General features: G+C 63.4%; 1 protein-coding gene across 2 annotated transcripts in view; it reads left to right on the top strand.

Annotated features, from left to right (window-relative positions):
- Rfx2 (regulatory factor X2) overlaps nt 1–12217 on the top strand; it is a 79546-nt gene that overhangs the window by 62832 nt on the left and 4497 nt on the right. For both annotated transcript variants that reach the window (XM_078034329.1, XM_078034326.1), the window contains 9 exons: nt 2752–2933; nt 3862–3981; nt 5630–5745; nt 6849–6967; nt 7194–7306; nt 7797–7951; nt 9339–9436; nt 10619–10768; nt 11583–11791. In XM_078034329.1, the coding sequence (XP_077890455.1) occupies nt 2752–2933; nt 3862–3981; nt 5630–5745; nt 6849–6967; nt 7194–7306; nt 7797–7951; nt 9339–9436; nt 10619–10768; nt 11583–11791 (1262 nt within the window). The remainder of the gene's footprint in view (nt 1–2751; nt 2934–3861; nt 3982–5629; nt 5746–6848; nt 6968–7193; nt 7307–7796; nt 7952–9338; nt 9437–10618; nt 10769–11582; nt 11792–12217) is intronic.

Genomic DNA, 12217 nt, shown 5'->3' with positions numbered 1-12217 from the left:
AGCGGAGCTGCCTCTGCCTGCGCCGCGCCCCCAGAGGCTTGTCGAGACAACCACACACCCTTTGATGTCAGCACCCACAGTGACCCAGCAGGGGCTCTGCCCTTCATCGACGTGTCGGGGGTGAGGGGCAGAGGCTCCTCTTGCCAAGCCTCTCCTCTGATGTGTGAAGCAGTTGTGTCCAGCTGGCACGAGCCTGGTGTCCCCTAGGCCAGCGCGCAGTGCCCTCCAGACGGCCCCCATGACGCCTGCTCCCCAGGAGCGCCTGCCCGACTGGCTGACGTGTTCAGCCTCAGGACACTGGACTGCTGGGCCTGGCTCCCGCCACCCCACAGGACGACCTGAGAGTGCACCTTTGCTCCCCGCCGTGGGGTGACATGGAAGGACTTCCCCTGGCCTCGGTACCCAGACGCTGTCTGCTGGCTCTGTCCCCTTTCTGTTCAGGCACCCCTGTTTTTATTTTTGGGGTTTTTTTTTTGGGGGGGTGGTACCAGGGATTGAACTCGGGGCTCAGCCACTGAGCCCCATCCCCAGCCCTATTTTGTATTTTATTTAGAGTCAGGGTCTCACTGAGTTGCTTAGCACCTTGATTTTGCTGAGGCTGGCTTCTTCCTCCTTCTTTGTTGGCCTCCCGAGCCGCTGGGGTCACAGGTGTGGCCACTGCCCAGCCAGGCAACCCATCCTCATTCCTCCAGGTGATCTGTGTTGGCTGTCATTCTCAGATGCCTTCGGAGTCCTGGGGGACAAACAGGGACAGCCATCTCTTCCCTGCCCTGGGGATTGCGTGCCCAGGGGAGATGAGCAGTCAACAAGTGCAGGCCAGACCTGGACAGGAAGCGAGTGGAGATTCCAGGGCTCCAGGCCCTGGGAGACGAGGGGAGGCGGATGAGAGCACACTTACGCCGCCACTGCTCCTGGCCACGCGGGCAACATCTGGTGGCCTGAGGGAAGTGGCTTCCACGCTGGCCACCCTCCCATCCCTGCGTGTGCTGCCTCCTCCCTGGAGGGGACGGGGGGGGGGGAGTGCAGGTGTGGTCACTGTGGCCGCCTTGGTGTGCAGAGCAGGGCTGTGCCCTGAGAGGTAAGAGGGCAGAGCCTCAGAGGTTCAGCTGGACTCGCTTGGACAGTGTGGCCCTGTCCTAAGATCACATGGAGTGACAGGGCTCAGGAGGCCCTGGCCAGAGAGACTCTGGGACAGAGACGGGCACCTGCCACCGATGGTGTCAGCAGAGGGCGGGCAGGGGTGTGGGGAGGCCAGCAGTCAGCACGGGCTGCGGAAGTGAAGCCCAAGGAGGTGAGGAAGACGCTCTCCTCCTGGGCCCTTCCTGCTGCCCCAGCTCACGACCACAGCCCTTGACCGCCACCTGTCCTCCACCTCCCTTCCTTGGATGAGGGCCTGAGTCCCTCCCCACCAGGGCCACAGCACCCACACTGGACATGAGATGGACAGCTGCTAATTAGTCACCAGTGGTCACAGCCAGGGAAGGAGACCTTGCAGACCACAGAAGGCCACACGGGGATCCACATCCAGGCTGTGGGAGGCAGGCCTGTGGGGACAGCAGGGAGAGATGGCCCCCGGTTCTGCTGACCTGCAGAGCGAGTGGCAACGGAGAGGCCCCGAAGCCCCTGCGTTTGCATAGGGCCTGGGGCCCCCGGGGCAGGACTGGCCACCCTCCTGCCCTGCTTCCAGCGCAGAGGCCCAGGCTCCCCATCCCCCAGGATATGCGAGAGAGCCTGCGCTTGGCCCAGTCTGGCCAGCAGCTCCCCTGTCACCCACTTCTTGGCAGCTGCCTTTCTGTTAGGGCCTCTGCTCCGTCTGCTGGATTTCGGACGTCTTCCCCACCTGCAGGGGGCGGGGGGCAGCCCCAGGGACGGAGAAGGAAGGACCTCGAGGGGGCAGGTGGGCAGGGGCAAGGCAGGCAGTGCAGAGCGCAGGGGAGACGCCACCATGGGTCCTGCAGGTCAGCAGTGTGTGGCGCGGGGGGCTGGGAGGCAGCACTGCCCACCCCAGGCAGGGTGGCCGGGGCCCTCAGGTCCCCGAGGGCGGCTGGACGGGCCTGGTCAAGGCCTCTTTCCCCTCACAGCTCCATCCTTGCACCTTGGCTTTGGTTCGCTGGCCTCTGGGCAGCGTCAGGACACTTGGTGAGGCGGCTGCTGTGTGGGGTCCCTTCAGGAAAGAGGCTTCTGACCTGCAGAGCTGAGTGGGAGGGGACGCGCTGAGCCCCTGCACCTGCCCAGAGGCAGCAAAGCTCTGGGGCTGGCCCTTCCCCTTGGCCCTAGCAGCGCCCTCAGCTTCTGCCCTGTGGCGTCTTGCACAGACGGAGCTGGAGTGACCGTGCTCCATGCTGGCCGGGCGTGGGGCCTCTCCATCGCGGTCTTGTCACCGTGTGCCCCAGGGTGCAGGCTCCGCCCCACCTGCCCAAGCTCTGTGGCCTCAGAAGTGCCTGGCGTCCTGTGCGCTGAGGGCGCATGGTGGGGCTGCGTGGTGGAGCAAGCCACCGTGAGGCCTCATCTCTCTCTGGGTCACATGTCATCGCAACGCGTAAGTCAGGAGCCCAAGAGCGGGGCTGGCCGAGCAGGGGACGAATGGACCAAGGAGAAGAAGCCATTTGCTGATGGCCCAGAGGACTCAGCCCTGGCAGCCAGGGTGGCGTGGGCCCTGGCGGTTTCTCGGAAAGGGAGAGCAGGCCCTTCAGTCCCATGTCCACGTGGCACTGGGTCCTGGGTTCTGAAGAGCCACGCGTCTCTCTCCAGCTCCAGTGGCTGCTGGACAATTACGAGACCGCGGAGGGCGTGAGCCTGCCCAGGAGCTCCCTGTACAGCCACTACCTGCGGCACTGCCAGGAGCACAAGCTGGACCCCGTGAACGCCGCGTCCTTCGGGAAGCTGATCCGCTCCGTGTTCATGGGGCTGCGGACCCGGCGGCTGGGGACCAGGTGGGTCGCGGGAGCCCAGGCCACCGGTGTCTGACCACCCACATCCTCCCCTCTTCCTTCTTCTGGAAATGGGCTTCTTGGCACCTGGGGGGAACCCGCGGGTGAACTTGGAGCCTGGCCCCATTTTTTCCTTTAGGAGCCAGTGGTGGCCGAGGTTTCCTCTCTGTTGGAAATTCCTCATAATCGCAAGTTTTTATTTTTGCTGTGGGAGGCAGCCCCAGGTTATCTGCCCTTTCTGGATGCCTGCCCACCTCCCATGGCCTCTCCCACGTCCTCCCCCGGGCCAGCAGTGGCCGTGGAGTACCACAGGCGGTGGGCTCGGCCCCCAGCCGGGCAGCTCCCCTTACCAGCAGAAAAGGCCGCCCGGCCAGGTCCAAGCCCGTGGCCTGGAGCATCCATAAGGCGACCCTGGGGCCAGCCAGGCTTGGCAGCAGCAGGGGCCCAAGAGAGCAGAGCAGAGTCCGGGGGGAGGACAGGCCCCAGGCCTCGGGGTCACGGCCAGCTCTGCCTGTCTCCACCCAGCTGAGCACACACCTCTTCTAGAAAGAGCCAGGGTGCCTGTCCCCAGCCTCCGGAGCGTGGCTTCAGGAGCCAGAAAGTCTGCACAGCTCCACCTGTTGGCCACTTCTCGGTCCCGTGCAGCTCTCTGGTCCCCTTAACAAAATTATTTAAAGCCCTCTGGTCATCATTTTCCCCATAGCTAACCGACGGTCCCCAGGGGGCGTGGGGGTTAGACAGGCTGGCCTGGATTGCTTGCTGCAGGACTTCTCAGAGCCTTTATTATACTAAAAAAGAGGGGACTTGCCACCAGGGGCCGGGGTGAGAATGCCCCACGAACGTTGCTCACGGGTTAGAAAACGCAGAGGGCCGTGAGGAGCCACCTGTAGATTGAGGTGTGCAGGGACTGAGCCTGGGCCGTCTGCTCCAGGGGCAACTCCAAGTACCACTACTATGGCATCCGCCTGAAGCCAGACTCCCCGCTGAACCGGCTGCAGGAGGACACGCAGTACATGGCCATGCGGCAGCAGCCCCTGCACCAGAAGCCCAGGTGGGTGATGTCCCCAAGCTGAGGGGGTCAGGCTGGGTCCCCCTGGAGAGCTAGGAGGGCAGCTTCCTGAAGGTGAAGGTGACATTTGTGGGCCAGGGGCTTCTGTTGACCACCCTGCTCTAGTATCCAGGGCGCCAGGACTCGCAGCTCTGCCCAGTGCCTCCGTGAGGCCAGGAGCCTCCAGCAGCCAGGCGTCTCCAGCCCCTGACTTTCCCTCACATTCAGTGGGAGTAGAGAGAGTCCCCACCGCTGTCCCCCACAGCCCCCACTGATGGCCTGCTCTAACGCGTCGTGGCCACTGGGCCCGCGGTCCGCATCAGGCTCATCTGCTGCGCTGTGTCCAGCCACACGTCTCCACCACCACAGCCTCAGAGGGGCGTCACGGCCTCCCCGCCCTGGTGTCCCCTCCTCTCCCAGCCCTGGCAACCACCGATCCTGTCGATCTCCATCTTTCAGCCTTTCCCAGAGTCTCAGAGTCAGAGTCACACTCTTCACGTTCTCAAGCTTAAGGGGAACCGGCGCCCGGGGACGGCGGCCTCCCCGCCGAGGCCACTGCTCCCTGGGGGCTGGGACACGGCCAGTCGTTTCTGGAATGGTCTCTTCTCTGTGTGTCGCACACTTCGCCAGCCTTTAAGGCAAACCCTTCACCGCGCAGGCCTGCCGGTTCTGGTGACGCTGCGGGGCAGCGAGTGGTGGCACGGCCACAGACAGGAGGCAGACTCCACCCGGGGCCTTGGTTTCTGGGCCCTGGTCTAGGGCTGCTCTCCAGCGCCCCCCACACAGGCCAGGAGCACCGACTCGCACAGGAGGGGCTCCAGAATGCAGCCCTGGCCCATCCTGTCCTTTCTGCCCACACAAGGGACCCTGTCCCTTCCTTGGTTCAGCTTTGGCCCCTGGCAGACACCTGCCACTCTGGGAAGGGTTGTTTCAGGAGCAGCTCTCGGGGGACAGGGTTACGGACTTGCATTGGGGCAGCCACAGCCTGCACCAGGTGGTCCGCCACACCCAACTGGCACTTTGTCCTTCCCCGTGAGGCCTGCCCCACTGCCCAGTGGGAACCGGTACAGCCAGCTCTGGCACCGCCTGCTCTGCACGGTGTCTGGGGAGACCTCCCTCCTCAGGTCCTGTCCCTGGGTGAGCTGCCTGGACAGGCCACCCCTGCCCTCCAGCTCCACCCTTCCTTGAGGCCATAGGATAGCAGCCGGGAGAGTGCAGGCACCCACCCAGAGACGGGAAGGAGTGTCACCAGCAGTCAGTGGGCTCACTGGCCGTCCACTCAGTGGAGCACGAGTCTGCCTTGGGAAGGAAGGGCACCGACCCCACTCCAGCTCGGATGGACCCGAGGACATGAGCCAGACAGAGTGGACCGCCGCAGGGTCCATCCGGAGGTCCCTGGAGTCTCGGATCCACGGAGAGAGGAAGCGGCAGGGTGGGAGCGGGGGCTGGAGGGGATGGGAGACTGGTGGGTAACGGCTGCCAGCCTGTGAGCACTTAGAAATGGCTAAGGGGGAGTTTTTGTCTGTGACTTGACAACGTGGTTAACAATTGTGCACATAACCCAAACTGAATCCTGCTCAGCCCCCTGATCCTTGGGCCTTCCCAGGCACCGCTGCTGGGGCCTCATGGAAGCACCTGTGTCCCCTGCCAGGTACCGGCCAGCGCAGAAGACGGACAGCCTGGGGGACGGCAGCTCCCACAGCAGCCTGCACAGCACGCCGGAGCAGGCCATGGCCGCGCAGAGCCAGCACCACCAGCAGTACATAGGTAGGCGCAGGCGCAGGCGCAGAGCCAGCACCACCAGCAGTACATAGGTAGGCGCAGGCGCAGGCGCAGAGCCAGCACCACCAGCAGTACATAGGTAGGCGCAGGCGCAGGCGCAGAACCAGCACCACCAGCAGTACATAGGTAGGCGCAGGCGCAGGCGCAGAGCCAGCACCACCAGCAGTACATAGGTAGGCGCAGCGCGGGGTCCTGCTGCCGGGCACGCGCACTCGAGGGCGCGCTGCCCACGGCGCACTTTCCTCGGGATCCTGCTCAGTCAATGGGAAGCCCAGGAGAACTCCCAGGCCGGCTTTCCGGGGTTTTAAAGGGATCCGCTTTGCCAAAAGAATTAATTAATGCATTAAGTGACCATCAGAAAAATGAGTCGATAAAAGAAAGTGTTGTCCAGAACCTGAGCTGGGCTGGGGACAGAGCTGGGTGGGCCAAGTGCTTGCCCCCACAAGGCCCTGGATTCGATCCCAGGGCCACAAAAATAAATAAATAAATAAATAAATAACAGCCTGCACTTGGGCGGGTGCCGCCTCTGGCTTTTCTCCCTGGCTCCCTGGAGCCTCTGGCCTTGGGCAGGGCCGGGGTGCCCTCCCTCCTGGGCCTGCCGCCTGGACCCCCACCCCCGAGGCCTGCGGGCATCCCTGTCAGACTCTGGAGACCCTCGAGGCTTGTACTTTTTCAAGTCTGGACAGACCCTTCTAGGCTGGTTCCTAGAAGGACCTGCTGGTGCCTGGCCTGTGCCCAGAAGGTCACAGTGGGGCCACCGAGACTGGTCTCCCCACATGCGCTGCCCTGGCTGGCTCTGTGGGTGCCCATGGGCTCCCCACTCCTGCGCCACAGCTCTGAGAACCGAGGTTTCGAGGGCTTGCTGTGTGCCCAGCCAGAGCTCGGCTCCTTCTGGGTCAGCTTACTTAACATCCCTGGGTGTGACAGTATCGTCCCCATTTTGTACTCAAGAAAACTAAAAGTTATAAAAGTCACCAACTGCATGCAGGAGCCCGGATGCCTGCCCAGGAGCATCCCCTGCACATGGGCTTCTCGACCGTGGGTTGCCCACTTCCTAAGGGCCGGTTCTGACCTCCTGTTCCTCCCAGACGTCTCCCACGTCTTCCCGGAGTTCCCGGCCCCCGACCTGGGCGGCATGCTGCTGCAGGAGAGCGTCACACCGCACGACGTCAAGGCCCTGCAGCTGGTGTACAGACGGCACTGCGAGGTGACAGTGACGGCCCTGGCCCCGGCCCCATGGGCCCGCGCCCCAGTCCTTCCCTGGAGTGGCTGCAGCCTCAGGTCCCCTCCAGGCATGGCACGAGGGGACAGGAGGCCCGAGTCCCCCTGCCTCCGCTCTCCTGTGGTCATGGTTGCTCACTGCGTGTTCCCAGGACACAGGGGGTCCGTGCTTTCACGCGTGCATCCACCTGACCAGCCGCTGTCCCTCCCAGGCCACCTTGGGCGTCGTCATGAACCTGCAGTTCCACTACATTGAGAAGCTGTGGCTCTCCTTCTGGAACGCGAAAGCCTGCTCCGGCGAGGGCCCCACCTCCCTGCCTGCCAGGTGACACCCCCACCAACCACAGCGGCCACCCCTGTCCAGTCTGCAGGCCCGCCAGGGTTAACCTGCAGACTGTTGTTTGCTGGTGGCCACAGGTGACCCACGAGTGTCCAGCTCCCTAAGAATGGGGTCTCAGGCACCTCCTCTTTTAGACCTTCCTGTTGTTGAATTTTGACCCTTTTCAAATCACACTGTTTAATAGAGGTGGCCATGACTCAGTCCCACATAGCGGTGACCTTGACCCACTGCTGCAGTGAGAAAAGTCACATGGGCCACAGACAGAGGAGGGGACAGTGTGGATCCTGGGGAAGACCCAGAGGTGCTCCATGGTGGCCTCCAGCATCGCGTCTGAGGGTGGGGCCGAGCTGCAGGGCCCGGGAGCAAGCCCACAGAGGCCTGTCCCCGCTCACCGGGGGCCGCGCTCTCTGGTCTTCCCGTGGCGGGGCAGCCCCCCCGCGCAGCCAGGCTCACCCACCTACCCGTCCCTCCACAGTGACGAGGAGCCAGAAGGTGCCGTCCTCCCCAAGGACAAGCTCATCTCCCTGTGCAAACACGACCCTGTCCTCAAGTGGATGAGGAGCTGTGACCACATCCTCTACCAGGCCCTGGTGGAGATCCTCATCCCCGACGTGCTGAGGCCGGTCCCCAGTAAGAGGCCAGAGTGGCCACTCGCGGCCCACCTCCTTGCCTCCCTCTTCGTCCCATTGTCACCTGCGCACGGTAGCCCCTCCCGCCCCCTCCCACCCACCTCAGGTAACACTCCCAAGTCCGCAGGGGCCTATGGATCTGTCCTTGTTCCTGGCCCACAGTGTCAGAGTTAGTGGCTGTCGGGGGCTCTGCCAGCTGTCAGGACACTGTCCAGCGCAGGCCAGGCCAGGCTCAGTGCTTTCTGGAAGATTTGCTGGAGGGCATGTGAGTGGCCCGACGGCCTCTGAGAGTGGCTTGGTCACAGCTCCAAGCTGTCACTGTGAGGGAAGCAGCGCCTCAGGGCCATGTAAAGTTGTCACCACCCTAGTCCTGAGGATGTGCCAGCACCTGCTGTCCCAGGTTCCCTGTAAGGTTGGGGGCATTTCCTGAGTGGACAAGGGATGGCCAGGATGGCAGCACAGCTCCTGCAGCCTGCTGGGCTGGGGGCCACCTAACCCCGCCAGATCCCACCCGAGCAGCGCGCACGGAGCCCCGGGCTGCCCAGTACTGGGGGACCCCTGGCTCTGCCTGTGATGGCCCCAGAGGACAGGAGGGGTCAGAGTGAGGGCGACGTGAGGAACACGGGAGCCCCTGCGGTGGGCTGCTCCAGGGCCTCCGCCCTCCACGGCGATGACAGGCCACACAAGGGCTGTGGTGCCCGCCCAGGCCGAGTGCCCACGGCCCTGGGGGAGACAGGAGCAGGGAGAGCTCAGGCCGCCCGCTGCTGGGCACTAGGGCCAAGCCTGGCAGCAGTCATGGGTGCAGGGGGAATCTGGGTCTTGATGACCGCCAGGCTGCTTTCTGCCAGGAGATGAAGAAGGACAGACAGGCCACCTCTCTCCGGTGGCCTCGCTGCCTGGAGCTGGTCACTGCAGACCAGCACGAGCCTCCAGTGAAGATTCGAGTCCTGGGCATAGTCCCCTTCTTCCAACCTCAGTGTGGAAGTTGGCAGAACATTCTTACATGCATGTGGCGTATGCATCAGGGTCTCCCCTGCCATCGCCGACGGGGCTAGGTGTCCTCTGGGGTGGGGTCCTGGGTGCTGCAGGGTGCTGGGCTGTGGCCCTGGCCTCCACCGGCTGCACACCAGGTGCTCCCAACTGAGACAGCCACAGATGTCCCCAGATACTGCCCAGTGTCCTCTGGGGTAGAGTCACTCTGGGTGAGAACCACCGTCCTAGACAAGGGGGCAGTGGCAAAGGGCACGTCCCTGGCTCTCCCAGGCCCCTTCTCCAAGTGTCCTGGCCCCAGTTCCTTCCCCCGCAGCTGTCCTTCCGGAGCGGGCATCTCCTGCACCCACGTTGTCCCACACGTTCCTCACTGTCAACCTTGTGGCTTATGTCTCCAGGTACCCTGACGCAGGCGATCCGTAATTTTGCCAAGAGCTTAGAAGGCTGGTTGGCCAACGCCATGAGTGACTTCCCGCAGCAGGTCATCCAGACCAAGGTAACGCCAGGCTGGGCCTGGGCACCCACCCTCGATGGGAGGGCAGCTGCAGCCACAGGCCCCAGGGACCCCTCGGTCCCCGCGTGCTCTGGGTGGGGGAGCGGGAGTTGGCAGGAGGGGCTCCCTGCCCTGCCCCCCGAAACCCGCGGACCACTGTGCCCAAGAGCGGCTGCTTCTCTGGGTCAGGCGGGCGCCTGGCCCTTTCAGGGAGCCCTGGGGACGCTCTGCGTGTGGAGTAGGTGCCGGCAGGGAGGGCCATGGCGGGCGTCATCCGTGTCCTATCCGGGTTGTTTCCACGGTGGTCACGGGAGGAGGTCCCATCTCCTCGCTATAGCCCTATCGTTACCGTCCTGGCCACAGACTGAATTTTAAAGGTCTTCGCCATCTCTCCTAGCGGCGACCTCGGTGGGTTCACAAATCTGAACTGATGATTAAAATCCCAATAACTTAAGAAAATGGCAAAGAAAGCTCGAAACCCACAGAAGTACCTTTTCAAAATTCGGGGATGACTCTCTGGCCTTAGGGGTCCGTGGAAAGAGAGAGAGGCACCGGGTCTATGTTCTTATATAGGGACACCCCAAAGGGCAAAGGGGTAGGATTGCAAAGGAACAGGAGGGTGGCTCCACCCCACCGGGTGACGCCCACCCCTGGAGCCACCTCATTATCCCGGCTGGGGTCAAGCCCCAGTTATTGGGGGGCGGAAATCCTTCAGCACCTCTTGCTCAGGACTTCAGGGCGTGTATTTCCAGAGCGGCTCCCCACAGAAGGTGGAGATTTTGCCTGTGTGCGAAAGAGAATGACGACGTGGCATTTGGGGGCATTTCTCAAACAGCTCTCCGGCGCAGGGGCCTCTGGCGCCCCGCCCTGGGTCTGTGCTGCTCTGGGCCCTGGGTGTGCTGAGAGTCGTGGCCTGTGGCGGCTGCCGTGAATTCCCACTCCCAGGCCACGCCCCAGGCTCTGGCCCGGGATGCCCAGGAGTCTGCGCTTCCCACTCGCCAAGAGACTGGAAGTGGCCACAGCTGCACTGTGGCCATCTGAGCCCAGCGTGGCGTGACTCCTCGTCCTGCTGTGGCAGAGCAGGGCCCTCTCCGGCCGCCTCCTCCCGGCAGGGAACTGAGCAGAGCCCCTCCTGCCCTGGTTCGGGGGCCTGCGGCTCCCGGTGATCCACACTGTCCCTCGCAGGTGGGTGTCGTCAGTGCCTTTGCCCAAACTCTGCGGAGATACACGTCCCTGAACCACCTGGCCCAGGCGGCCCGGGCCGTGCTGCAGAACACCTCCCAAATCAACCAGATGCTCAGCGACCTCAACCGCGTGGACTTTGCCAATGTGCAGGTGACTTTCTCAGACGTGGTCCCCGCAGTCTGGCTCAGAAGGGCACTGAGTTGCAGAGAGGCCGTGACTTCAGGGTCCTCCCCACACGGCCTGGGCCTCCCTCCTCTAGAAAAGCAGGAGGCCCATGGCTTCAGCCCACAGCAGACCACCTGCCCGGGGCCTGGCCCAGCTTCTGCTGCATGAAACGGTGCCAGGTCAGAGCCCTGCCCAGCCACCGTGGTCCCTGGTGGCTCCGTTCCTTGATGGCTCAGGCCCCTTTCCCGCCCAGGCGCTGTGGCTGACACCTCACTCACCTCCTCACAAACGCCCCCAGCTCCCAGAGCTGGCGCCACACTCCCTGATGCCGTCCTCATGGCTCTGCCCGCTGGGCTGAAGGAACCACAGGTGACAGCTGCAGCTCTGTGTTCACCTCACTTCCGCCCTGAGTTTCTCTGTGGAATAAGTGAACACACACACACACACACACACACACACACACAAAACCAAAACAAAGACGTGGTGTGACGCGAGCCTCCATCCAGGAGGCCTGTGCACCCTCTGCACCCATGGCGCTGGCAGCAGTGTGATAAGACAGGTGCTGAAGGTGCTCGGCTCAGTGGTTGGTGGCCAATGTCAAGGAGGCCCAACGGGTGCCCAGCGCAGTGGTGCAGTGTGTGAGGCCCTGGTTCCAGCCCAGAACCAAAAAAATAAAGAACAGCCCAGACTTGGGCACAGCCCGAGGCCCCCGCTGAGCTGGGCTCAGGTCTGGGGACTGCAGTGGCTGGGCCCCTCCTGGGGTCAGCACAGGGTGCCACTGTCCCTGTGCTGTCTGCAGGAGCAGGCCTCGTGGGTGTGCCAGTGTGAGGAGAGCTTGGTGCAGCGGCTGGAGCAGGATTTCAAGTTGACCCTGCAGCAGCAGAGCTCCCTGGACCAGTGGGCCAGCTGGCTGGACAACGTGGTGACCCAGGTGCTCAAGCAGCACGTGGGCAGCCCCAGCTTCCCCAAGGCTGCCCGGCAGTTCCTGCTCAAGTGGTCCTTCTACAGGTAAGGCCGGGCTCCGCCCAGCAGGCACCTCCAGGGTGCGGGGGCGGGGAGGGGCGGGGGTTACCCCACTGCCACTTGGCTGCTGAGCTTGGAGAAGCCCAGCTTCTGGGTATGGCGCTCGAGGACAAAGAGGACGGGCACACTAAGTTTGGAACATGGAATCCACGCAGTCAATTAGAACGGAGGACCAAACCAGAAAGAGCAGCCAGAGACAGACCCCGTCTCCACAGAGCAGCCCCCTGGGGTCCCGGCGAGCACCTTAGGGGAGCAGAGGGCTGTTTCCAGCAATGGCTCCCGTGACTGGATGAGTCTGGAATCTGCAGCCACAGGCGGAAACTCCGAGGACTCAGGAAGCCTCACCTTTTCTCTCAAGTCCCTTCAGCTGATTGGGCAAGGCCCACCCACACTACCAAGAATAAGCGCCTC

This window comes from Ictidomys tridecemlineatus, chromosome 2 (assembly GCF_052094955.1).
Source record: "Ictidomys tridecemlineatus isolate mIctTri1 chromosome 2, mIctTri1.hap1, whole genome shotgun sequence".
In the NCBI taxonomy this organism is placed as follows: Eukaryota; Metazoa; Chordata; class Mammalia; order Rodentia; family Sciuridae; genus Ictidomys; species Ictidomys tridecemlineatus.
Note: the sequence above shows the minus strand (reverse complement) of the source record. Positions and strands in the feature narration are given on the sequence as shown.